The sequence below is a fragment of the Magallana gigas genome, chromosome 2, assembly GCF_963853765.1.
Source record: "Magallana gigas chromosome 2, xbMagGiga1.1, whole genome shotgun sequence".
NCBI lineage: Eukaryota > Metazoa > Mollusca > Bivalvia > Ostreida > Ostreidae > Magallana > Magallana gigas.
Genome location: NC_088854.1, coordinates 57,301,774 through 57,329,044, shown reverse-complemented (window position 1 = coordinate 57,329,044; position 27,271 = coordinate 57,301,774). Strand labels below are relative to the sequence as shown.

At 36.4% G+C, this 27,271-nt stretch overlaps 1 protein-coding gene across 5 annotated transcripts; it reads left to right on the top strand.

The window, feature by feature from the left end:
• Window positions 1-6: 6 nt before the first annotated feature.
• On the top strand, window positions 7-26,610 carry LOC136273183 (dnaJ homolog subfamily C member 13-like). 5 transcript variants are annotated; one of them, XM_066077434.1, is made up of 55 exons: window positions 7-243; window positions 468-572; window positions 1,726-1,801; window positions 2,070-2,219; window positions 2,327-2,368; window positions 3,170-3,316; window positions 3,485-3,538; window positions 3,738-3,880; window positions 4,003-4,162; window positions 4,253-4,344; window positions 4,472-4,638; window positions 5,100-5,182; window positions 5,534-5,706; window positions 5,801-5,900; window positions 6,313-6,576; window positions 6,765-6,821; window positions 6,949-7,070; window positions 7,574-7,649; window positions 7,909-8,004; window positions 8,137-8,247; window positions 8,393-8,521; window positions 8,615-8,759; window positions 8,864-8,936; window positions 9,085-9,244; window positions 9,477-9,539; window positions 9,655-9,756; window positions 9,914-10,018; window positions 10,128-10,330; window positions 10,423-10,507; window positions 10,717-10,917; window positions 11,225-11,379; window positions 11,520-11,721; window positions 12,311-12,426; window positions 12,788-12,817; window positions 13,940-14,018; window positions 14,300-14,432; window positions 14,751-14,935; window positions 15,317-15,391; window positions 15,631-15,747; window positions 15,897-16,076; window positions 16,285-16,458; window positions 16,562-16,675; window positions 16,825-16,941; window positions 17,033-17,207; window positions 17,515-17,606; window positions 17,715-17,814; window positions 18,013-18,288; window positions 18,473-18,554; window positions 18,854-19,070; window positions 19,299-19,478; window positions 19,756-19,896; window positions 20,232-20,372; window positions 20,645-20,744; window positions 20,985-20,996; window positions 24,798-26,610. In XM_066077434.1, the coding sequence occupies exons 2-55, from the start codon at window positions 505-507 to the stop codon at window positions 24,899-24,901; spliced, it is 6,744 nt and encodes a 2,247-aa protein (XP_065933506.1). In that variant the 5' UTR covers window positions 7-243; window positions 468-504; the 3' UTR covers window positions 24,902-26,610. The 5 variants fall into 5 exon arrangements, with proteins under 5 accessions (XP_065933506.1, XP_065933509.1, XP_065933508.1 ...); XM_066077435.1 differs by having other exon boundaries at window positions 41-59; XM_066077437.1 differs by lacking the exon at window positions 12,788-12,817.
• Window positions 26,611-27,271: the final 661 nt, after the last annotated feature.

The following is a 27,271-nucleotide window of genomic DNA, read 5'->3' as shown; positions in this document are numbered from 1 at the left end:
CAGCGCATGACAGGAAGTGGGAAGTGCTGGGAATAAACATGGCAGCCACCATATCAGACGTAAACTTTGCCGACCCATTTTTTAGCAAAAATTAGAAATTTTGCACAAGACAAAGCACTATATTTGCCAAATCAATGTATCTTCATTTCCTCTGCATGTGTTACGTGGATTCAAATTGTTGAAGTAAAGCGAACAGCCAATGCAACCGTTACAATCGGAAGTGAAAATGGAATAATTTTAGCGGTTGGTCATATGACAGTTGTGCATAATTTAATAATATAGATGACAAACTTAAGGTTGAATTGTGGAATGCATATAATCCTATTTATTATCTACTCTTGAAACTGTTCTGTTGAGAAATAAATGTTAAATTGTCACATATATTAAGAATATTTTTTTCTAAACAGAGAAAATTCAGAATAAAACGATATTTGACACTTGACATATGTTTTATCACTCTTTTACAGAAACCGTTGTCTGTGTTACATTTCACTGAACTAGAAGATGGGAACATTGAAGGACAACAACGATATAGCTTGCTATTTCATAACAAAACATTCATGGAAGGGAAAGTAAGTTTATAGGCCTACTCCATGACTTGTTCTATACTCTGTTTCAAAATATTTAGCTGTATATTTTCTTAAATTATTCGATATCTATAAATACTTCAGGGTTCAAATGCTGTTCACTCAATAGCATGAAAAAGTCCCAAGATTTTTCCTTTGAAAAGTCCTGTCTAGCTTGTCAGGTTTCAATACACGGCTAATGATAAAAAGTCAACAGGGATTTTGCGTAGCAAGAGACATGAAAGTTCCTGGAAGATAACATTGATAAATTAGGCCAGGTATTCTCAGTGACTTCCAAATGGAGAAAAGATGTCAACATTAACCATTTTAAAACTCTGTATGAAATTTGTTTTCGTTCCTGTCAATTTTTCCAAGTGAATAATGATAATGTTTCAGTGAAGATATCTTAATATATATTTTCCCTTTTATCAATTTCATTTGCACTTACAGGCATGTGTATTTCCAAAAAATAACCGTCCAAATGTGCTGCATTAATATCTTTGGACAGACAATAACTTATTGCTTTCAGTAATTGTTGTGGTCAAAATGATCAGATTACTGGTACTTTACTTTAAGATTTAAAAAAAATTTGCTTTATATGAAGGTTTTCATAAAAACCTTTTTGTCTAAACTATATTCATTCACTCCATTGGTTAAAGTATCTGAGATCAGTTCTAAAATCCCCCTTCATATGAAGAAAACAGTTAAATTGTGAAATTTAATGAGAATATTCAATGCAAATAACCTGATATTATCTAAATAAAAATGTTTAAAAATTGTGCATTGTGTTCTCAGAACTTGTGGATAAAAATGTAAGGCATTCCCATTATAAATTCTTGTAAGGAATGGGTTTTTTTTTTTTTAATTTTTGTCAATTTCTTCTGAGTAAAAAGAGGGGATATGTCAACGAGGAACTCTTTGACTTTTTCCTTTAATTGATTACAACTTGTAATAAGCTTGTGTATTAATAAGAGAATTGACTAAAAGTAATAGAAATAGAAACTTGGTACAGAGTATAGCATTTATTCAAGAGTTTTAGCATGTGTGCAAGAATTGAAAACATAACAATCTCAGCTGAATATTTTGCATTCAAGTTAACACTATTTAATTATATCATTGAGAATATAAATTCTTGCATTCCAAAATTTTTATTTTTTAGATACAAAAGGATTTTCTCAGTTGGAACAAAGGGAATAACAACATACAATCCCCAGACTTTGGAAGTGACAAACCAGGTACAAATATGACAGTTAATTCTACAAAGTGCTGTCTTATAATAATTTTAATTTCTTGACCTTTTCTGACCAGCCAAAAACCAATCATATATATTGTGTAGACTTTAACTGATCGCTGTATTCAAAAGCTTTGAAAATTATAACTGGTTGAGACTGACGCTTAACTTAATTTAATCCAATTATACAACCTACTAGATATGGAGTATGCTTATTCATGCATGTTAACAGAATGTTTTGCATCATCGGTTTGATATTGAATCTTTTTCAGTGGCCCTACTCAGAGTTTGTCAGCATAGTTCCGAATGTCAAAGCACCAGGAAACAATGAGTTTATCATTACGATGCGGAAGGGCCCCAAAAAAACTGACTCCATGAAGTTTTCCACGGATCATCGGTCAGATTTACTGACAGAAGCTCTGGTATGTTTGACTCTCTCTGTTTGTGATAAGTAAATATTCCTTCTAAATTTTTTGAGACGACAGTGTCAATAAATGTGTACTTGAATTGTGAGTTTTGTTTATTACAGAGATTTAGAAATCAATTTGCTGATGAGAATAACACCACAAAAGTAAGTGCATTACATAATACTGCAATAAATGTAACCTCAATGTTATTGTCACTCCCTGTAATGTCAGGTGGCAAATCTTATAGAGGAAGTATTTTGTTCAATCTTGCAGTATAAATGACACAATCAACTTAAAAATGAAACGGCAAATACCATGTATTTATTTGTATACTGAGTAGGAAAATAAACGACAGTAGTTAATGAAAAACAAACCAATCAGATTTATTGAGTGACACAATTCAGGTGTCCAAGTAGTGTAGTGGACAATGCACTCGCTTCTCACCGCTGCGACCTGAGTTCGATCCCGGTGATCGACAGTGGTTGTATGTGATACTAAGGGTACAGTGGTCGCCTGCTTGGACACGTGGGTTCTCTCCGGGTACTCCGGCTTCTTCCCACAACAATGACCCCTTCGCGCTAACATCCGTGCCAACGAGAGATATTAATATAAGTTGTAGAACTTGTTTTTCATTCGTTGTAAAATAAATCAAGTTCTGGTTTTTTTCTGGTAAAAGTTATCTTTATTGCTTTCTATGGCAGTTTACATGTGGTTAAGGAATATAACTGTGTATCTTAACACTAACATTCAGACATTCTCTATGTTTTCAATGATATGTGACTTTACATTCTCTTTGTTGCTGCACTGTAGAAGGTAAGTGTGTGCACCGTTAATGTCTTGAAGCTTATTAACATAGACATGTATACAGAGCAAAAATCATGTAGACAGAAAAAATGTGGAAAGTTTTACAAGTATTTCTACTTGAAAAAGTCACTGACTTGACAAGATTTTCTGTCTCTGTGTAGAGATTCAATGCGTTCAAACACCACTGGTCAGATAACCGAGTACCAGTCCTCCTAGAGGTCAACCAGGGGTCAGTTGACCAGATCGACCCCGCCACAAACCGAGTGCTGTGTTCCTATGACTACAAGGACATGGAAGGCATCACACATGTAAGGCAAATTCAACTTTTCTTAAGCTTAAGTCAAACCATGAACTATGTAGTTCTCATTTATTTGTTTTTTTAAATGTGTTTGTTATGTGGTATAAGTATATTATAAGCAAATTAAAAAAGGATGGTTCTTTTAATGTTATAATAGTTACTTTCTATGTTTGTGTAGATATCAGATTACCCTGGTGGTATTGCAATAATTCATGGAGGATTTAGTCGCCTCGTAAGTCTGTTTTAATTGTGGTGAATTGTCAAAGTTCAGTATTTTGTAACCTGTAATGTGGACAGATTATGTTTACATAAAAAGCAGTTAACTTCATTTCTGTAATCTTCCATTATATGTAGTACATGTACAATGTATCTAAGAATTTTTTGCTACATGTTACATGTTTAAATTTATATCTTTTTGTTTCAATAATCAGCATCTGTTTGCCTGTGAACAAAAAGAAAACCTAGTGAAATGCATAATGGAGAGTGCAGCAGCTTTTGTTGGAATAGCTGTCAAACAGAGAAAAGAACCTATTGCCTTTGAAAACTTTATCACACACAGATTGGGAAAATACAGGTCAGAATTGCGATTTGACCACTTTCGAACATCTTTTTGATAAGAAACAGATTTATAGCTACAGCTATAAGCTTTTTTGTGGGGATATTTTTTTTAATATGTTATCTCTGTGTGGATTTTAGTACTGATGAGGCGCTCACATCCTACGCTGAGTTTACCGTACAAAAGATATCTCCCCGCCACTCTGATCCTGTTCGGCGGACCATGTGTCTGACGGAGACATGTTTAGTGGAGCGTGACCCCGCGACCTATAATGTGGTCACCAGTAAACCTTTGTGTGATGTAAGTTCATTATATCTGACCTTAGTTATATCACCTCAAGATGTCAAGGTTGAATACAGTGTATTCAACAAGTTTTCTGATATTTTCCAGATCTTTGCCATAATACGTGATCAAGAGAATCCTCAGAAATTCAGCGTAGAGTATGTTAAAGGTGCAATAAGAACATACCTGTCCACAGACAGGTAAGGAGTTCAAATGACATCTGGAGAATTAATCATGCCTGGTACAAATAATTACTGTTTCAAATAGACATTAGGATGTACGTGTTCAGTATGTACCGGTATCTGAGCGGGTTATTTTTTATTACAGAGATGCGTTGATAGCGTCTGTCCTGGATGGAGTCAGAGCCTCCGGTAACAGAGACGTCTGTGTGAAGATGAAGTTTACGTCTCGCGGATATCGCCTCGGTCCGTTCACTGTTCCTGTGGATGAGGAGGTGGAGAGTCAGTTACTGAAGTTTATCCAACAGCCGCCAGGTGAGGAAGGCCTCGGCTTCAGCTTGAAACAATATACCATTTTTCATTATTATTTTTTTCTGTACGTTACAAAATTGAAAACTTGCAAAAATGGGGTAAATATGTAACTTATTTCATTTGCGTCAAGTTTTGGGTTTTTTTAAAAAATGAAATCCAATTGCAAACAATACCTAATATATAGATTCATCAAACTGTAGTATTTGGGAGGTGAAGGTGATTGCAAAAAAAGAGAAAACTAAATCTTCATGAAAATTACAGGATATACAGTAATAGTATTTGTGAATAATTTATACAGCTTTACATGCAATGGTTGGACATCACAGGATTAAAAATATCTTCATATGCTTTATTATTTAAAAAAACATTACAAACAGAACAGAAAGCAAAAAGGTAACGAGTTTAATGCCATAATCAATTTGATCTAACGGTAAATAATATGTGTTTGTTGTCATGGTTTCCAGTGGGACTGACCTTTGACCAGTCTGTGTCCCGATTTAACAGCAACATATCGTACAGTGGCCTCCTTCATGCTGTCACACAAGATGTAAGTCTCTTATTCAGACATGAGATGTAAATCTCACTCAAGTATGAGATGTATGTCTCAGTAAGTTACAAGATGAAGATATGACTAGGAGATGTACAGTATTATAAAATCTCATTTAAACTTGAGAATGTCAAGTCAAATAAGCTGATTTTATTCAATCACATATCTAAGTCTTATTAAAAATGAGATGGAAGTTTTTCTCCAAACTTTGATATAAACCTCACTCAAACATTACGATGCAGATCAACCCAAATTGATACAAATAGAAATGATAGTATGGACTGTGAAGTATAATTTCTGAGACCTTCATCTCAATGAGGGAAGTTTAGATCTGTTCTCTGTGTATCGTAGGGTCTGTTTGCTGAAAACAAAGAGAAGTTGATCAGTGGTGCTTTACTGGGACTACTGGAGAAGGAGGGGGACCAGAATGTGATATCAGCGGAGAATCTGGAGGCCCAGTTCCACGCCCTCAGGCGATTAGTGGCCTCCAAGGCCGGCTTCCAAGCCTTCACTACATTACCAAAGTACGGTTCAGTTCTGATCGATTTCCACAACAAGAGGTTAAGAATTAGACATTGTATTGTGTTGATTGAAAAACGAATTTGCTAATTATTTCAGAATGAGAGAAAAAGTTGGTTTAAAGGTTGTTAAAGCTTTAAAGAGAAAGGACAACGGTGTCACACATGCTGCTATAGATGTTTTGTGTGCTCTGATGCAGGTAAGATATACCGATAGTATACTGTATTTGTGTGTAGTACTCTCTGAGTATATGGGTAATAAGAAGACAAATACATGTATTTTAGTTCAATGCACTTGGAAACAAGAACCTTTCTTAATCATAGTGTTCTTTATGTGCTGATCTGATCCAGAAATTGTTTTTTTTTGGGGGGGGGGGAGGGGGGGGGGGGGTAGGGAGGGAGGGAGGAAGGGGCTGTCTGAGCCCTATTTTCAGCAATTTTACCCCCACCCTTCTAGATTCGTGCATGGATTCTTTTTTCTTTTTTTTCTCAGTGATAATAATTAGTATCAACCTAATGATTTTCTGTGTATCATTTGTCATATTTTTTGTATAATCACCATCCAAAGACGACAGACGTGTCAATTTTGGTTTATATTATCTTCTCTTACAGCCAATGCACGATGACTATGACCTCCGACAGGAACAAATGAACAAATACTCACTTCTGTCCTCCAAGAAATTCCTGGAGACATTGTTAGAAACCTTTACAGACCATGTTGTACACAGTACCGGGGCTCTAGTGATATCAGCCATGCTGGACTTTTTAACTTTCTCTCTGTGTGCTCCATATAGTGAAACCACGGATGGGACCCATTTTGATACCTTGCTGGAAATGGTGGCAGCTAATGGCAGAATTGTTTTCAAATTATTTCAGGTAAGACTGCAAAAAGTTCTATTTAGTTTTCATTATGTAAATAATATATCATAAGAATTGAGAAACAGTAAATGTGTATGTCGGTTAAAAGAATGAAAGAATATCAAGCCAATCAGTGGAACAAATTACATGTTAACTGTAAACATGTATGTGTTTGATTAGATAATAATATCTTGTTTTGTTTACAGCATCCTTCTATGGCTGTTGTTAAAGGAGCTGGTCTTGTTATGAAGGCAATCATTGAGGTTGGTTTTAAAGTCATTCATAAAACCATAATACATGTACACTGTATATGAAATTGCAAACATCATATATAATATTCTTTTGGTTTTGTCATGCTAAGCCCTAATTTACAATGATCATTTGAATTAGGAGGGGGATCAGGAGGTAGCAGCAAAGATGCAGGACCTGGCCCTGTCTGAGGGGGCGTTACCCAAACACCTACACACCGCAATGTTTACAGCTAGTACAGACAACAGAATGCTAACTATCAGGTAATATAGAGAGGGGGTGTTACCCAAACACCTACACACTGCAATGTTTACAGCTAGTACAAACGACAGAATGCTAACTATCAGGTAATATAGAAAAGGAGGAATTACCCAAACACCTACACACCGCAATATTTACAACCAGTCCAGATAACAGAATGCTAATATCAGGTAATGTAGAAAGGGGGCATTACCCACACATCTACATGCGCATGGTCTACCTATACATTTTTGTTTACAGCAAATGTGTCTGGCAATAAGTATTAAACAGTAGAAAATAAATATTTTAAATGAACATATTTTCTATCAGCAGGCACTTACTTTTATTTGACCTGTTGGGGAATAAAAGACCATAGATCAGTCAAATTAACAATACACTGTACCTTAATGTCATCTAGTATAGGCACCAGAGTTGTTAATGTTATATTCTCAGCAAAAGAAGAGCTATGACTGAATTTCCATCAATCAAAGATAAAACATTTCTGACAGTACTGTGTTTTAATCAGGCAGCTTAGTCGACATTTGGTGGGTTTGTGGGTCACCGGTCACCCTACAGCCATGGGCTTACTTCGGCGGATTCTGGTGAGTCATTCATCCCTTCTTGAAAAGCAGCAATATTTAAATCATCATACTATATGCAGATTAAAATTTTTAGCTCCAGGAAATTTTTATGCCCCTTATTAATTTACCGAAAGTACATGTGAGAATCCAATATAGTTTTCTTTAGTACATGCATATGCTCGATTTTATTTCCCAAATCAAGAATGTGTTAAATTAAGAATAAAATCGAGAGAAAATGCCGGTATACAATATTGATTGATTATGTTTGTTTGTTTGACAGCCCAGTGGACTGTTGTTGTACCTGGATTCTGATGCCGAGGTACCAACCCACGAAGACGACAAATTACATGTCAGAGACAATGTCAAACTAGCTCAGGTCTGTCAGCATTCTCTATCTTTTTCATTTACTACTGATTACAAGACTCTGAATGATACCAAACATTTTGCACATGAATTGCTTTGTAAGGAATCCAAGCCATGACAGTATGTTTGTTCTCACAATTTGCAGGACATACAAAACAGAAACCGTAGAAACCCTAACCTAGTCATGATAGAGAAAAAAGTAGATGAACTTCTTCAGCATTGGCGAGCCAGAATAGGTCTAGAGAAAAACAAACAGGTATGACTGTTTTGACCATATTTGCCATTTGGACAAACAGTTGAATGAACAGCAACTTGTTGTCTATTAAATTCCAATGGATATCTAAATATTTACTTATATAAAATTTTTTTTTTAACCTTCATGTACATTCTGACTGTTTCAGCTAAATGAACTAAAACCTGTAACATTAAGGAAGCGGAGACAGCGGATCAAGAGTGAGGCTAACTGGTCGTTATTTTACTATTATTTCAACAGGGACCACTCCAAACCCAACTTACTGTGGAATTACAAGGTGGGAGTCCTTTTCTTTTAATGAAATGAAATGCAGTTTAATGTGATATTTTCAGCCATCAATAAAATGGCTCATGATTTCTTATCTGGACAGACCAGGGAAGAACTGCGAGAGGCACTGGAGAATGAAATGAGGGCATTCAGTGTGGACCGAGAATTGGGGTCAAACTGTGTGGTGGGCTGGAACCACCAGGAGTTTGAGGTCCCTTACAACTGTCTGTCTGACGAAATCAAGATAGGTCAGATCAATGTCTGCTTATACAACATTAGTTAGTAATTCACTTGTATTTGAGTACTTACTGATTTAGATTGGGATCGTATAACAGATCTGACCATGTTTCAGGTGATTACTACCTGCGACTTTTATTGGAAGAGGGAGATGAGGAGTCGGAGGAAACAAGTGCAATTAAAAAGTCGTAAGTAGATCAGACAGCAGTCCCAGAAATGTGCTTGTTCTCAGGTGACATCAGATGATTGCAATGTCAACATTTCTGTAGTGACATCAGATGATTGCAACATGTACATTCTGATTTACATGTACACATATGTTTGTAAAATTCATAGGTATGAGTTCTTCAATGACCTTTACCATCGCTTCCTCCTGACTCCCAAAGTCCAGATGAAGTGTATGTGTCTGCAGGCCATGACCATTGTGTACGGGAAATGTCACGAGGAGATTGGAGCTTTCAATGACACCCGGTACATCGTGGGCATGCTGGAGAGGGTAAGAACCATCAACTTATAGCTACTGCACTCAGGGAAGGCAGTTTTATCAACTAGTGTGTTTTTTTGGCTTTTGTTATTTCATACAACCATATGTGTCACGTCATAGAAGTGTTGTTTACTACCAAAGTACATGTAGGTAATTTGTTGATCACTTTTGCTAATTTGTACGTTTTGAAGTATTTCAGACACAAGATGTAAAAGAATTCAATTTTGTGTGCTTTTATTTGCAGTGTACAGACAAATTGGAAAGAGACCGCTTGGTTCTTTTCTTGAACAAACTTATTCTACACCAGGTCAGTTCCCTGTTCATGTTCATACATGTATGTAGAACAAAGTCAAGAAGTTTACAGAGAGGCAGATAATTTAAACAGGATTCTGTTGATAAACATTTTATTTTATATATTTTAGAAAAATGTGAAGGAAATCATGGATGTGAATGGTATCAAGGTGTTGGTAGACCTACTAACGATAGCCCACCTGCACACTTCCCGGGCTACTGTACCTTTACAGGTATGTAACTTAGGTGCTTACTCATAGATTTGTTGACTATAGCACACGTCCAACCATTCATTTAACTTAGTAGACCTGTTCTTCATCACATTTGCCATAACAAACCTCAATACCTTCAGAACTGTAAAACATGTATAGATCTCTGTTTTTGTTGTAGACCAATGTGATTGAAGCTTCCCCTGACATGAGGAGGGACAGCGAGAAGGAGTGGTACTATGGTAACAAGGACAAGGAGAGGCTGGGGCCATTCTCTTATGAGGAGGTGTGCAGAAACTCTATTTTCTCTTTGATTAACCATGGGTTATGGACCAATGATAGTATTTAAACCTTATATCTAAGCTCAAACTGATATACTCTTTTGTATTTTGTAGTTGAAGGATCTGTGGAATGAGGGAACCATACATGCTAAGACGCGGTGCTGGGCACAAGGCATGGACGGGTGGCGCCCCCTACAGTCAGTCCCACAACTCAAGTGGACGTTACTGGCCTCTAGTCAGCCTGTGATGAACGAGAGTGAGCTGGCCAGCCTCATACTCAACATGCTGATTCAGATGACGGAGTACTACCCAAGCCGGTAAGAGGGAGAAAGAATTTGTAGTTGTTCAGATCTGCAAGGTGTTTCCGTCTTGAAGAAAATGTCTGAAGTTTGACTTGTAATTTTTGTAGGGACTCTGATGGTGCAATAATTCGACCTCTGCCAAAAGTGAAGAGGATTCTGTCTGACCCAATGTGTCTCCCTCATCTTGTGCAGGTATAGTACTCAATATTGTGTAACGATTTAATATAAATATATGTAAAACAAATTGACTGTATTTAACCATAAACTTTGAATCAGAACGCGTAAAATAAAATTTGTTACAATCCCTGCTCATCCTTGAAATAAACAGTTTTATAAGCATCATATGTATCAGTCATGCAGACCAAAGTAACACTCTTATATGGACCTCTATGTAATTACAGTTGCTGTTAACCTTTGACCCGACCTTGGTGGAGAAGGTCGCCAGGCTACTGTTCCTAATTATGCAGGATAATCCCAACATTTCCCGCCTCTACCTGACGGGGGCGTTCTTCTTCATCATGATGTACACAGGATCCAACCTTCTCCCCGTGGCCCGGTTCTTGAAGTACACCCACATGAACCAGGCTTTCCGGTCCGAGGAGGTGGGTAAAGAGACCTGTAAAAAACAAGTCATGAAACTTAAGGATAAATAAAACAATACGACAATGTAACCTCAGGTTCTACTCTGTTTCACAACTTCTTACCAATGCCATAAGAGTAAGTTATTTTAAAGTTGATATACAATGTAGAGAAGGTCAAGATGATTGACTTTCAGGGGGTTCAAATATAGAGTTAGCCAATGGAGCTTAATGGTGTCACTAGCAAGTGCACATTTTGTCATAAAATGCTGCTGTATCAATTGGATTTACTTCTGAGTCTAGTCCATCTCACTGATGTTTTTATTTGTAGAATCGTGGCTCAGACATTGTCAGCAGAAGTGTGCTGGGCAACATCTTACCCGAGGCCATGGTTTGTTACCTTGAAAACTACTCACCAGAAAAGTTTGCTGAGATCTTCCTTGGAGAGTTTGATACGCCAGAGGCCATCTGGAATGCTGAAATGAGGTCTGAACTTTGAATTCTTCCTAAAATGACAATAGTGAATGATGATCAATGACTGTAAGAGTACATCACAATTTTGTTTTTTTCTGGCTACGTAAGTTTCGTTTTTGTCAATTCATTAATGTCATGGTTTTTTGTTGTAGGCGAGTGATGATTGAGAAGATCGCATCCCACATTGCCGATTTCTCGCCGCGGCTACAGAGTAACACTCGCGCCCTGTACCAGTACTGTCCCATTCCAGTGGTCAACTACCCACAACTCGAGCATGAACTGTTCTGCAATATATATTATCTTAAGCATCTCTGTGATACTCAGAAATTCCCAGATTGGCCGATTAAGGATCCAGTATGTATTTTTACTGTTTACAGTGTATTACAGTAAACTTATTACATTTGGCTGTGTATTCTATTAAGCGTTTTTGGTGGAATGCAGCTTACGCTGATTTAAGTACATTGCTAAACACCATGCAAACATGCCAGTTCAAGAATACGCCAATTCAAATTCACGTCAACTCGATCAAAAACTATTTCCTGCCAATTATTGTACACGCCAAATATAAAAAGTTTGCAGTATCTTGTAATCATAAATTGTTTTTTATCCTTTGACAACATTAGAGCCATTTTAACAAGAGCTAGAACTTTTGATAGGACTTAACTATCTATTCTTGCATGAAAACAAGTTGAAAATGTTTCAAGTGAAATATGCATCAATTGTGTTGTCTTAACCCAAAAGCCAGACAAATCTTGTTGATTTCAATGAGCCATGGCTGAGTGGCCAGCAATAAAATAGATAGGTCTACGTCACGTTGTTTGACACAACTACCCAAAGTCCAAGCTCTTGTTGAAATGGTTCTAATAAGGAACAGAGAATTGCAGCTTAGAACATTAATTCAAAACAGCTTACTGTATGAATTATGATTTGATTGTCTCTGTAGATCAAGTTATTGAAGGAGATACTGGAGTCATGGAAGAAGGAGGTCGAGAAGAAGCCGCCGACTATGTCTATAGAGGACGCGTACGAGACGTTAAATCTGAAGAAGGGAGCGGGCGGGTCAGTTAGTTATAATTACTGCCATCATAGAAATTACTAGCACAATAAGAAAGTTTAGGGAGTGTTAATCACCCATGTACTGGATTTTGATATGCATGTAGATCGTTTGTTGATAGTGGTTGTATACACATGTAAACGTCCCCACCCCTCCCCATCTCTCAAACAAGTTTTTTATGCAGGATTTGTTCGTGTTCTTTTTGTTTTAGTGAGTTTATTTTCTATGTGTCTATATAATTCTGTAGCAAAAATATTTTTTCATTTACAACCATAAACATTAATAGTGATAAAACATGTACATGTTTTTAACTTACCAGGATTATCTATCAGTTAGTATATATAACTGTTCAATGCACTGTTTTAGGTTCAAGAATAGTCGAACTCAAAGAACAAGGTTACAGAAATATCTGGTCAATTTTAGCATGATTCAGTATCTTTAAGCTTTAAGCCAAATGCCAGCTGGACAAGAATAATAACTCTGCTTTAATCCCATCCTCCTATCTACTTGTATGGGTTTTAATTTTTTTTTTTAATCTGTAGAATTTTGATATTCAAACTTACCTACCTGTTTAATTACCAGTACTTTAGAATAATTGCTCTATTATGCTCATCAAACTTGATATCTGTATGCATGTCACTGAGTACATGTACAGCTTCAGGGATCTATTAGTACACAGTGTACAGTATAGTGAAGGGGCATGGTCACGATTTTAATCAAAATTTATTTTTCTGTTTTTAATGTTTACAATGCTTTAGAAAGACATTTCTAATAGTAAAAATTTGTGTGTCAGTTGTCGAGCTATACAAAGGTACAGAGCTTACAATTCTTTGTTAATATGTAAAAAAAGCTCAGATCATGCTTTTTTTTACATTTTGAATGTTGACAGAAAAATTCCAGGTTTAGACCTTAAATGAATGCGACAAACTGTGGCTAGGAACTGTTTATTCATATTCAGTTCAATTTCATTAGAAATGCATTGATAATGCATTTAAACTGTAGAAATGGAAAAATTCAAATTTTCTTTGTAAAAGGTGATACATTAATATAGCATGCAAAGTACCCAGTCAGTGAATCAATAATACCGGTACTTACCAGACTGAGTTGTATCAGTGTCACAGAATTAACTCGAAAGTTCATCTGTAATCGATCAGCTGATTATTAATAAAACTCAAACCTTATGTAAATAATATGCCTATTGATTATCTCTACAATTTGACCAAAATCGTGATTATGCCCCTTTAAGAGTGCTTACTGCTGTTTGTTTTATATTTGCTACATGTTTCATTATTCCTGGGACTAACAATGCAAAATAAGAATCTAACATTCTTATAGCATGTATTCAGAATGCATTATCATCTTCTGTAGTCAGATCATTTTAAGGAAATTGCATTTCCTCAATTTCACTATTATATATTGTCGATAGTCAGTTGTTTAATGAGAGAAATTAATGAAAATTGCTGTAAAAATTTAAACATTGAGTCTGGTTTGCTTGAAATATACTTATTTCTGTTATAGGCATGAAGAAGCTCAAATAAGGAAAGCATACTTCAAACTGGCCCAAAAATACCATCCTGATAAAAACCCAGAGGGCAGGGTAAGGGTGTGCCTGAGAAATACTGAGATATAGATGTGAGATGCACTGAGATATAGATGTACATGTAATTGCGGTCAGTATCTAGCCTTTGGGCCATAAAACATAAAATGAGCTCACTTCTGATCTCGGTCTCAGTTTTATGAAAGGAATATATAGTGGAAAAATGAGACTAAGATCTAAAGAGAGCAAAGTTTAACTGCCCCAAGGTCAGGTTTCTACTGACTTGCAGAGTTAGGTGGGCTCGGTTATTGATTGTTTACTGATTTGTCTGTTTCTTGTAGGAAATGTTTGAGCAAGTGAACAAGGCGTATGAATTCCTGTGTAGTAAGTCCCGGTTAGTGGAGGGACCTGACCCCCAGAATATCGTACTGATCCTCAAAGCCCAGTCCATTCTGTTCAACAGATACAGGACAGGTAAGGACTTGCACTTCTCAGCTCACTCTATTCAGAACATGCGTTTATATACACATACATTCTGGGGTTTCATTTACATTCATGGGTATCAAATATTCATAGGAATACATGTAGTAAAACTTAAAGATTTAAGGATACATAAATATGTAGGCAGTGGTGTTTTTGATGAAGTTTTATGCTATATATTTTACTGCAATGAACATTAATTCATGGTTAGATTCAATAAGGAAATGTATTACAGTTTGTATTCAATGAATATTGATGAAACCACAGTACACTGGAGAGCAGATCTCAGGTTAGAAACCTTTGTATTTATAGAGCTTGAGCCGTACAAATATGCTGGCTATCCAATGTTGATCAAAACCATTCGCATGGAGACGAACGATGATGCCCTGTTCTCTAAGTCCGCTCCACTACTGGCAGCTGCAGCGGAGCTGTGTCATCACACCGTGAACTGTTCAGCATTAAATGCAGAGGAGCTCCGAAGGGAAAACGGAATCCAGGTCATTATTTTATTTGTACAATCATGATTGACTGTAGATCTTTGTAGTTTATAAGATAATTATGGTTGTAAAGATCAAAAATGTTTTAAGCATGTGATGCCATTTACATTTTGTTGATTTTAAGTACAGAAATTTAAAGTATTGGTATCAGTAGAATATTTGAATGGAAATATGACCTTGTATAATGATACACTAATCTCTTAGAATGCAGAGAAAATTGACACTTCAATGGATAGATAAATTTCAAGTTAAAGATGTCAGAACAATATTAGTGTTCAACACTCTATGTATTAGTCTAAGCACATTATTAAGCATGTAATCAGTCCATGAAATAGATAAACAAGTACAGTATATAATGTGTCAGTGGTGTTGATGTTTCAGACCCTACAAGAAGCTTTTGCCAGGTGTATCAATGTCCTCAGTATGATGAGTAAACCTGAGGATGTAGCTGTACAGGTAACATATTTTAAAACATGTATAAGAATTATCAGCAGGGTTTTAATTATATACTAGATTTTGTTATATGTCTGTATAGGTAACAAATTAACATCAATAAGAATTATCAGCAGGGTTTTAATTATCTACCAGATTTTGTTTATTTGAATCCCTCAAAAATTTTTAAAACTCATTTTTCTTTTTTTTTTACGAGTTAATGCATCAGTGCAAGATTTATTCAGGTATTGGTTATTATGCAGGTGTGTTCACATATAGTGAAGTGCTATGCTGTGGCTTCTCAGTTTGAAAGCTGTCGAGAAAAGATCCAAGAAATTCCAGCCATTGTCAAAGACATCAGTCGTATCCTGTACTACAAGGTAGGCCAAAAAGATGATCATTGATTTCCTAGCTTCATGGCATTAAGTACAAGACAGCGCAATGAATTTTTGGTGCATAGATTATAGTAGTTAATACTTGACCATTGCATTATCTTTGCCTCTAAATTCTTTTAATGTTAATCATCCAGAACCTGGCCAAGTTGTGTTCAGTGGTGGCCCATTGTGTCAGTGCTTTCTCGGTGGACTTCTGGCTACAGACCAATCTATTCCAGTGCGGGGTCCTGTGGCATCTACTGTTGTATTTGTTTAATTATGATTACACGCTGGAGGAGGGAGGTGTAGAGAAGAGCGGGGAATCCAATCAACAGGTCAGTAAACTCTCCCCCCCTCCCCCCCCCCCCCCCCCCCAGGAAAGTTTGTCTCAAAAATCTCTTGGAATGTTGATTCAATCTGAGAAAAAATAGTAGAAATAGTCATATTTTAAAATACAATGTATTTTGAATGCATCTCTAAAACGCTTTGATTAAGTTAAATACTTAAAGTTTCCAGCATATAAACTGCTTTATTTGACAACAGGAGGTCTCCAATAATCTGGCTCGCCTGAGTGTGAGGGCGTGTGCCAGACTCGGGGGTTATTTCCCAGAGAGCTCAGAACTGTCCACCCCAGAAAACGTCCCTGTGAAGAAGTCGCTCACTGCGCTACTGACTCCATTCCTTGCCAAGAAACTGTCCAATGAAAACCCAAGCGAGGTGAGTGTTATTCACACAAATTTAATAAAAACTCATTATATTTTTAGAATATGTAGCATATTGTTTTAGAGTACATTTGCTGATACTTGTTTACTTCTTTCAGTTGCTGAAGTTGCTCAATAGTAATTCTGAGAATCCATACTTAATCTGGGACAATGCAACGCGAGCTCAGCTGACAGAATACCTGACAGATCAACAGCAACAAGTCATCAAGACAGTGAGTGTATAATCCTACCCACTGTACATCAACATCTGTCCATATGTTCTAGATACAATTCAGAACACTTGTGTCCACACCATCTCTCTGACTTGTCTCCCATTACACTACCTGGTGTACACATGTCTGAGCTTGTTCTGGTTTTACAGGGGGAGTGTGACAAACATTACGGATCAGAGTTTGTGTTTGAAATCCATGCCAAGGAACTGATAGTAGGGGACATATATGTTCGCATCTACAATGAGCAGCCAACTTTTCCTCTGGAGGTAAGTACATCTACAATTAGTGATATAGAAATTGGAGTGAGCTTTATTGATTACACATTTGTTAACAATGATACTTTGGTACTCTTCCCAGAATCCAAAGGGCTTCACTATTGACCTGTTGGACTTCATGGGCTCCCAGGCCCAGTATCTCCATTCCCTAATGATGCTGAATCAGAACAGTGGGCAGCAGGCGGGTCAGAGCGCCCGGCTGAAGCAGGTGGAAATGGCACTAGAGGGGCTGCGTAATGTCATCAGAAACAATCCAGGTGAGTGTTAGATAAACAACTCAGGTAAAGTACTGTCAAAGATGCTCAAATCAGTTAACAACTATTATATGTGTATATGTATTGAATTCAGATAATTTTTTTCTAAAGATGTTAAAATTTATATCTACATGGCATGGACAAAAGATTTTTAAAGCTGTATGCCCAGAAATAATTGTTCTGGTAGTTAATACATGTGCAGTCAAATAACGGAAATTGTCCGTTTTATCAAAACCCTGTCTGATTAATGATATGCATGTGGTGGTACATTGTGTATGAGAAATGAAAGCATCTCCTTTTCATTCTACAGGAGTAGAGATTCAGTGTATCGGACATTTCAAGCTTCTCTTCTGTCTCCTAAGGCTGGACGATTGTGCCAAACTGCAGCAGTATGCTCTAGAAGTAAGACCACAGCTAATATATGTCAAATAAAAGCACATGTTAAAAAAAAGTTTAAAATATATGAGTTATGAAGAGAACATCTTACCTTGGTTTTTTTTACCTGTGCAGGTGGTCAACAGTGTCACGACCAATCAGGAGTGTGTAAATGACATCTCAGCCTCAGAGGTGCTGGCTTACCTGTTAATGGCCCTTCCAATGCTACCCAGCTGTAAGTCAGACATAGATCAAAACGAGTTTGAGACAGGCTCACATCAGATTCAAAGAGATTGAGACAGGCTTATATACGGCCAAAAGAGATTGAGATATGCTCATTTCAGGGTTACAATACTCTGTACACATTGATTCTATGTTCTTGTATATCATGTATCGTTGTTTGATCTGACTGAAAGTCCCTCTTGTTTTTCAGGTCAGTTACTGACTCTAGAGAGTTTGTTTTCTCTGATGTCCAGCACAAAGATAGTGAAGGAGGCCTTGATGAAGGGCGCCCCTATCTACCTCCTGGACTTGTTTGCCAATGCCACCAACCCGAACGTGAGAGAGAAGACCGCTGAGCTGATGGCCAAGATGTTGGCGGACAAGCTGGTGGGGCCAAAGGTCAGAATTATCCTGTCCAAGTTCCTGCCGGGAATCTTTATGGACGCCATGAGGGATTCTCCTGAAGCAAGTGTCCATATGTTTGAAGGTAGGTACGCAGAACATGAGGATAGAACTATCGGTGCTTGAAGCATACTCACTATGTGTACTGACCCCAGGACCTTTAAAATTAGACGAGCTCACTTTTAATCTCAGTCTCACTCTTTCACTGTATATTATTTTCTGGTTTTATGGCTTGGTTATATATAGCATGTCTATTTTGATCTTTCAAGGCACCCATGAGAACCCAGAGTTGATCTGGAATGATGAATCCAGAGAGAAGGTGTCGGAAACTGTCAAGAAACTGAAAAACAGGTACATAACCATTTCTGATATACACATATGTACCAATTGCAAAGCCACTGAAGTTAAGATTAAAAGCCTATGCATTACATAAATCCCTAATGGCAAAAATATTTGAATAATTAGCTATGCAAAGTGAAGAAATGTGTATTTAGATATTCTGAAATAAATTTTTTTTCCAAGAGATGATCATGATATTCAAATGTTAATATTATTGACAGAGATTCATGCCAGACCTCTTAAAAGTTTCTCACTATTGTATTGAGTACAAGTTGTTTACAACATCCTCCTTTCCCTTGTTCTATTTGCAGCCATTACAAGGCCCAGAGGGAGAATCCAGACACGCGGTGGGGCCTGACCGAGGACTTCAGTGTGGTCTACTCTGACGTCCAAGGAGAGCTGACCATAGGAGGGGTATTCCTCAGGCTATTTATAGCCAACCCTGGGTGGGTTCTGAGGAAACCAAAGGAATTCCTGACAGAGCTGATGGAGAAATGGACACATCTGATCACAGCTCAGAACAATGATGTAAGGAAGGAGTCTTCTACTGTACTTTATATCAATAAAATAGAGCAAAAAGCTTATAATTGGTTTTACAGAGTAACACGTATTCATCTATGAATTACATGTGCAGATCCAAAAATAAATTCCTGGGGGTACCTTTTGTGTGTAAATGCATGTATTTGGTAGAAGATAAAATTCATAAATCATTTATCAAACCAACCATTGTGACTGACTTCTGTTACCCCTCTGTAGAATGAGACCCTGGAGACAGTGACTACAGCAGTAGTGTGTCTCTTCTCCTCCCAACCAGCTCTACTAGACCAGGTGCCCTCCCTTGGCTACATACCCAAAATCTTCAAGGCCATGAGCAGCAAAAACAACGCTGTACCCAAGGCTGCCATCCAAGTTGTCCATCAGTTGGCTGGTAATGAGGTAAGCAATAGTTTCTGAGGTTTTTCTTCTTGTAGAATAACAAACCATAAAACAATTGCATTTGATTTTAAAGAGGAAAAAAAACTTACACAAAACATACAGGCACACACAAGAACACAAACCTGTATTTTGGCCTGCTTTCTGACCTTTGTGTTAGAGATATGTACCAGGAGTATGGCCGAGAAGGAGTGTCTGAGTGCTATGATGTAACAAATCACACTCAACATCAGTAAACATGTATTTTTTGCTGGTTTCTTACCTGTAATTCCTGTTACAGATATGTACCAGGAGTATGGCCCAGGTGGAGTGTCTGAGCGCGATGATGGTGGGGATGAAGAGTCGGCGGGACCAGATCGCTCTGGCGGCGGAGGCCCTGTACAAGATGTTTGACAAGGGAGAGGAGGAGCTTGTCTCTCAGGTGAGTCACAAAAGAGGAGCTCGTCTCTCAGGTGAGTCACTCATTTCATAGAGCTGTAGGTGAGTCAGTCTGTTCATACAATAATGAGCAAGATCATACACACTCAGGTAAGCCAGCTATTTTATATTCATACATGGTATGTGAGTTCACAGGTACTCATGTGACTCAATCATTTTATAAAGAGAAAGATGAGGCACAAAGACTTTTAGGGAGGTCAATCATTATTTACTGTTTAGTGGATCACTGGATATCAGTCTGTTCAAAAAAAACAAAAAACCACAACTACTGGTAATATTATGAATGCTGTATGTAAGAGACAATGGTTTTGTTTTCAGGCCATTAGGACGGATTTGGTGCCATTCCTGTTGAAGCTATTGGAAGGGGGGTTAGAGACCTTGGATAAGCCGGCGGCCACCAAAGCCCAGATAGTGAAGGCCCTTAAATCCATGCAGAGGTCCTTCCAGTATGGAGAACAGGTCAGTCGATCGGATTCACATGTCACTAAATACAAAGTTAACATGTGTACAGTGTACTAATTGAAGAGTATTTAAAGCTAGATATTTAGTATTTTCTGTTTTTGAGACCACCTCACATAATTTTTATTACAATTAAATATTTTATATAAAAATATTTGGTTCGGGGTACAGATAAAAAAATTACTTTGCTGAAATGTAGATATCAATTTGTTTATCAGTGTTTGATTTCCACAACACAAGAATTACATGTACATTTTCTTTCTGTCTTGCAGATAACCAACATTTTGGACAAGTCGCCCGTTTGGAGAGAGTACAGAGAACAGAAACATGACCTATTTATATCAGACACGCCCATTGCTGGTTACCTAACAGGTCAGAATATAACCAATCATCTGTTGTTGTACAAACTGTAGCAACCCAGTTCTTAGACAAAACTCGAGTAAAAATGTAAACTCTTGTTTGACCACTTTAATTTGACAATTTTCTTATTGTCTTATTTTCTTATGTAGACCTGTACAGTATTTTTATTTAATTCTGTTAAGTTTGAGAATGACTGAGGCATGACCAATCAATGCCAGTGATTGTATTTTTTTCCTCTGCTTTATTTTCTAGACTCTTCCAAAGGTAATGATGAATTGTGTGTTTGCTTTTTTTTCTATACTATCATGGCATTACTTTTGATACTCTCTGATCAATTCGCTGATCAAAATTCTGCCTGCAGTCTGCTGGTTTCAGCTTCAGAGCTGTATGGTCGGGGCCAATTTCAGGCAAAATAAATTTCCTTAAAAGAGCACTGTATAAAGTTTTATGTAGAGGAAAACATTTAAAATTTAGAGTTACCGGTAATATTTACTGTGGCATCATTAAAATTTGTGGTGGTTCAATTTTCGTGGTATTCGTTGGTAGCCCTTCCCCACGAATTTACATCCTCAACAAAAAAACATTCAGAAAGCGTGTTCTTCTTACTAAAAGTGAAAACCGACACACACACGAAATTAAATACCCGCGAATAAGTAAAAAACAAACAATCCACGAATATTGGCCCCCACGAATTTAACTGATTCCACAGTATGGATTTTTTTCTTTAGTACGTGTAAATAATAGTTCATTTTTCAAAATTTAAGGTAGATCTGATGCTTAATTCTGTTGACTCCTTATAACAAAAAATTAGACCTTGCATTATTAATTCTCTTTCTGTATTACTTTTGGAATTAAAAAAAAATTCTTTGGATAATTTACAATGTATAATTACAAATGATTGGTATTTGCTCAGTTAGTAACTCAGAGAGGTTATTTAGTAAGGGTGTGAGTATGAAGTTGTGAGCGAGGGTAAGGATGATGTTTCATATGTGAAGGTGAGCTTTGTGAACAGTTACACTGTCTGGTTTGGGTAGAGTTTAGTTTGTGGTACACACAATTATATTCCTACTAACATTGCAGTTTCTTCACCTAATCATATTTGAATATAGAGTAGAATCTTATGAATTTCTGTGTTGGTTTGATAGTCTATGATGACCATTGATAATAATAAAAATGTACCCGGTACCTGCAATATAAAATAGAACTGCTTGAAAATTATGAGTTTTTAGTTATTATACATGCTGTATTGTAGCTCTGTAGAAAACAATCTCTCTCTCTCTCTCTCTCTCTCTCACACACACACACACACACACACCCACACAGACATTTACATGGTAGTAGGTTTTATCATTGGCTTCTGTAATTTATAGTTATCTAAAACAACAATACAAATAAAATTATCCAGATAAACAAAAGAATAGTACCGTAATAGAAATACTTTCTTTTTAAAAAATGGCTAAGTCGGTTTCAGATATGGTATAATTTGGGTCTGTACAATTTGCTTGAGAGCAAATTTTTTAACGTCAGTCTTTTTAACATTAATTGCAGATTTATGGGTTTGTGTTTGTTGATTACATTTTTGTAAAAATAAAGAGCCAGGGGGTTTTTTTTCATAAAAATACATCAAAGTTTAGTTTCAATAATTGTAGTTTTTCATCCTCCTAAATTTTAAAATCAAAAAATTTACCTAATTTTCAATATGTGAACTTTTTATATTTTTTTTCACTGAGTCATATTTTTTAACCGGGTTTTCATACGGAAAAATCCGGTTATTAAAATGGTGAAAATGGCGGGCGGCGGCCAAAAGGGTACCCTCATTGTACGGATAAATCCTCCTACAGTTTTCAAGATAGGAAGTTGTTCTTTTGCAGATCAATTGTACATATATCAGAGGTGTGCATATTGCTAGGATTTTGATTTCTGATAATTTATTGAAAAAATACCAGCTTTTGAACTTAGTCATTTTTTGGCAAAATATTTCATATAGGGTACCCTCATTGTACGGATAACTCCTCCTACAGTTTTCAAGATAGGAAGTTGTTCTTTTGCAGATCAATTGTACTTATATTAGAGGTGTGCATATTGCTAGGATTTGAAATTCTGATAATTTATTGAAAAAATACCAGCTTTTGAACTTAGTCATTTTTTGGCAAAATGTTGCATATAGGGTACTCCATTTCACTGGATATGGGTTGACATGGATTATGGATACAGTTCACATAAAAGAAAACCCGGTTTGCTGTCACATTGACAGCTTTTTACTTGTAATGCTTTGGAATGTCTCTGGTGAATTAAAGGACATGCATAGATCAATATGACGGCATGTCTGCCATGGAGTTATTGGTGATCGTGATTTGTAGCATTGAATGCATGTTAAGTTTTTTAGATGGGTGTGATATATATGCAGATTATTGATATGTAGACATTTATAAATGCATGCATATTACTCTGAACCTAGGAACATTGAGGATCAGTGTTCAGTCCTTTCCATTGTTATACCTGTTGTTAAGCACTCCAGCTAACATGGTCGCATTTCTAATAACCATTAATCTGAGAAATAAAGCATTTATTATTTCTGTGTAACATATAAAATGTCCGAAGAAATCCTTCCTTGCAATATTCCTGTTTATAAATACTGTATCTGGCTTTTGTATCTACTACCATGAAAGATTTTTTCCTAGTTCAACAGGATATACTGCAAACAGATAAAGATTCCCCCATGTTTAAGAATGAAAAAAATTATTAGTTATTTATAACTGAAGTGAAAATTGGTGTTTTGGGGGGTTTTTATTTGTTGTTCATAAAACCCTTTTTTTTTTTTGTAAAATGCTAAACATAATTAGTAGGAAGTAGCACCTGAAAATTTACCATTTGCAGAATTAAAAACTTTTGACAATGTTTTACAGCTTGAAACTTTTGATTGAGAGAAAGTTGTCAGTCATGACCAAAGTTATTTTGGGGACAGAACATTCTGCTATCCAGATAATGACTTCTTGTTGATGTGTTACTATCTGAAGGGGTCATTGTTGGCCTGCCTGTACTGATGACTTTGTTGTGTTGACTCATTAACAAACCAGTAGAGCAAGGGTTGTTTGTGTTTTGTCACTTTTTCTTATTTATGCCAAGATAAATTTATAGAACTGTGGATGATTTGTTTATTTAAACATGATTTTGGCAAAACTCCTTTATGGTGGAATAACACACCTGGAAAAAGTCACTCGAATTAACAGTAAATTATTTGATTATGAAAGGTATTATGATAAATAAACTGTACATATGTCAAAAAAGGGAAAAATTTGCAGTTTGGGGATAAAAAATTAATATCTAAAAAATTTGATTCAGTAAGTAACAGCAAAAGCCCCTATTGGATTCGAACTAGGGATGTACGGATCACAAGCCTAACACTTTAACCACTCGACTATGAAGTAAGGTACATGTTGCCGTCGATAAAATCCTTTCAATATAACGAAATGTCGTTTCGATCAGATGTGTTATTCCACCCTAAGTAAAAGATGTGCTCAAAGTCTAATAGAAGCTATAGGAATAATTACATGTTATATGACATAAGATTAATAAATTACTTTTGGGCTTTTAAATTTAATAAACTATTGAAAATATATGTACTTTACTTTCAAGTTAGCATAAGTAGAACCAATGTGTTGTATGGAGATTGGAAATGACCAACATTTTAAAAGCTGTATTTAGAAGATATAGGGGGACAAAAGTTACAACTTTCATGTTTGTTTATCTGACTGCTGTATTGTATAAATTGTAGGACCCATGGGACCTATTGTTTGTATTAAAGTGACTAAGTCTGATGATGTAGGACCTATGTTGTATTGTATGACCCACAGGACTTATTTTTGTTTCTTTCTGTGGTGTATAAGACCTAAGGGACCTATTGTATGTTATTTGTTTTTGTCTGTAGTGTGGTGTTTGTCTAATATCTAATATTGTAGGACCCATAGGACCTAGTGTTTGTTTATAACTGGTATATATGTTGTATTGTAGGACCTATGTAACCTATTGTTTGTGAGCCTGACTAATTTATTCATTGTTTTTTAGGACCCACAGGACCTAGTGTTGCTGGGTACCTTACGGCAGGAACACGTTCCACCATGCCTGATCAACCACCCCCAGTAGACAGGCATGATGACCTCCTACACTGAGGCTCCGACTGACCCCTCAGTCAACGGTCAGTGACAGCAACTGGTGGACAGAAAGTGATCTCTCATCAGACAACTCATTCATCTTTGGATCAGTGTTGGTGCTTTTCTGTTGTAGTTCTAGGATGGTCAAGGATATTTACAACAAATTTTAGTGTTTTATCATATACAACTTATGTGAATTTCCATTAAATGCTTCCAGCAAATTCCAATTCACAGCTTTGATTGTGCGTCTCAATGAAACAAGACTACGATTCAGCATTGTATAGCGTTAAAAATTACCAGTAGGATGAAGTCTGCAAAAGAATTAGGGTTTTTAGCCTTCTTCCCTTCAAACTTTGATTTTACATTAAATGATTTTATCAGGGATTAAGGGAGTGTATTATAGTCCATGTTGGTCTGCTTTATCAAATTGTATTTTATGCCATGTCTGTTATTGTGTAATACATGTTTGTATTCAGTTTGACCTTGACCTATGGGGGCATAGTCAAGGAATTTTCTTGCAATATTTTGTTTTGTTGTTTATTTTTCTTAATTTTCACAGGTACTTCTGCAGCTTCAAGCTGAGATTTTTAGAAAATTATTGTTATGGGTTAAGAAATGAGATAATTGTGAATTTTAAATCATGTAACTATATATTAAAAATTACATGTACATTGTTCACCAAAATGTGTCTGGAATGCAAAAACAGTGGAGTTGGTTCAGCTACTGGTAATGGTAGTTAGCTCTCCTTTTCATGGGGATACATGTATTTGTTATAGATTGAGGTCACCGAAACGTGACAATTTCATGATTCAGTGAAAGTGAAAGCACCAAAGTAAAAATAATTGTTAATGTTAAGGATTCAAGGAACATCTTACTGATATTATCTACAATGTTGCTTTTCATTCAATCATCAGTGAACATTAATCATAATTGAGAGGAGATAAAATACTGCAATAACTAATGTACTCGGCCCCGAGTTCTGTAGTTTGACCTGTTGGAAGAGTCCGGCAATATTGATGCAATACACTTGGCAAGATTACCACTTTACCTAACTTTCTTTGAAATGAAGTGTGAATATTTTAAAAATTTTAACCAACGGGTATATCATCCATTGATGTTGCTAAAGCCTAGAGAGTCCAAGGCAACCACGCTACAAACCCGTAGATATCTTTTGTCAAAGAAATGGCATCATGTCATTGGTTGAAAATGTTTTTGTTGATACTGTTATGTTTGTGTGTATAGGGATTCAAATTGAATATTCATGATAATTCATTTCGTTAGTCTAACAATTGGGAACTATTTTGTCTCTATATAGATATACATGTATATAGTTATTATGATTATGTTTTAACTCGTCTTCTTAAATTTGATGTATAGGAATATATTACAATTGAAATCATTATGTCACAATTTTAAGTATACAACTGACAATATCATGTACATTTACAATTGGAATCATGAAGTTAAATAGATTCAAATGTTATCGTGTTCATGCATAGGAATACAATTGAAATTATTATGTTGAAATATTGTGTCTAGCTATTCAATTGAAACCATCAAATCTATGTACATAGGTATACAATTGATGTCATGATCATTAGGAATACAAGTGAAATAATGCTGACTCAGCAACCCAGCCAAACAGGCACCCGGATGTGGTTTATATCTGTGTCTCTGATTTTATGTCGGTTCATCCTCATTGTTATCATTAAAGAATCCAACATGTACGCCGTCATCTTTCTGCTGATTTTAGTGAATATTGAATGCTTTAAGCTTGTTGCTTAGAACAATTTTAAAAAGACCTTGGACTTTCAGTAGGGCGTAGCTATCTATTCCTTGCGTCAAAACATGTTAAAAATGACGTGGTTTCAAGCGAAATATGCATCAATTGCGTTGTCTTATCTCAAAAGCCAGACAAATCTTGTTGATTTCAAAAGCCATGGCTTAGTGGCTAGCAATGAAATAGACAGGCCTACGTCACATTGGTGTTTGACACAACTACCCAAAGTCCAAGCTCTTGTTCAAATGGTTCTAAAAGCTTAACCCAACGAGAACTGGCTTAACACTGTCTTTAATTGTTAGATGTTAATAGTGAATTGCACCGTTCGGACAAAAAAAAAGAAATTTGTCCAGCGTAAAAAAGGAATCCTTTCTAGCGGTGAAAGGTTCTGTCCAGGTGAGATGATGGCGACCGCCCAGGGATCATATCTGGTCTTACCTGGCTGATGTACGAGGGGTCGATCACGCCCTGTCACGTAATGGCCGCGGGTTTTATGTAATCCAATTAAGTCCCTAAATTAATTACTTTAACGTGACCAGCGGATTGTTCATCGTACGCTCCGGCGGGTTTTACCAGACCGTTTCTTGTTTTGCGGGGGACATAAGCTC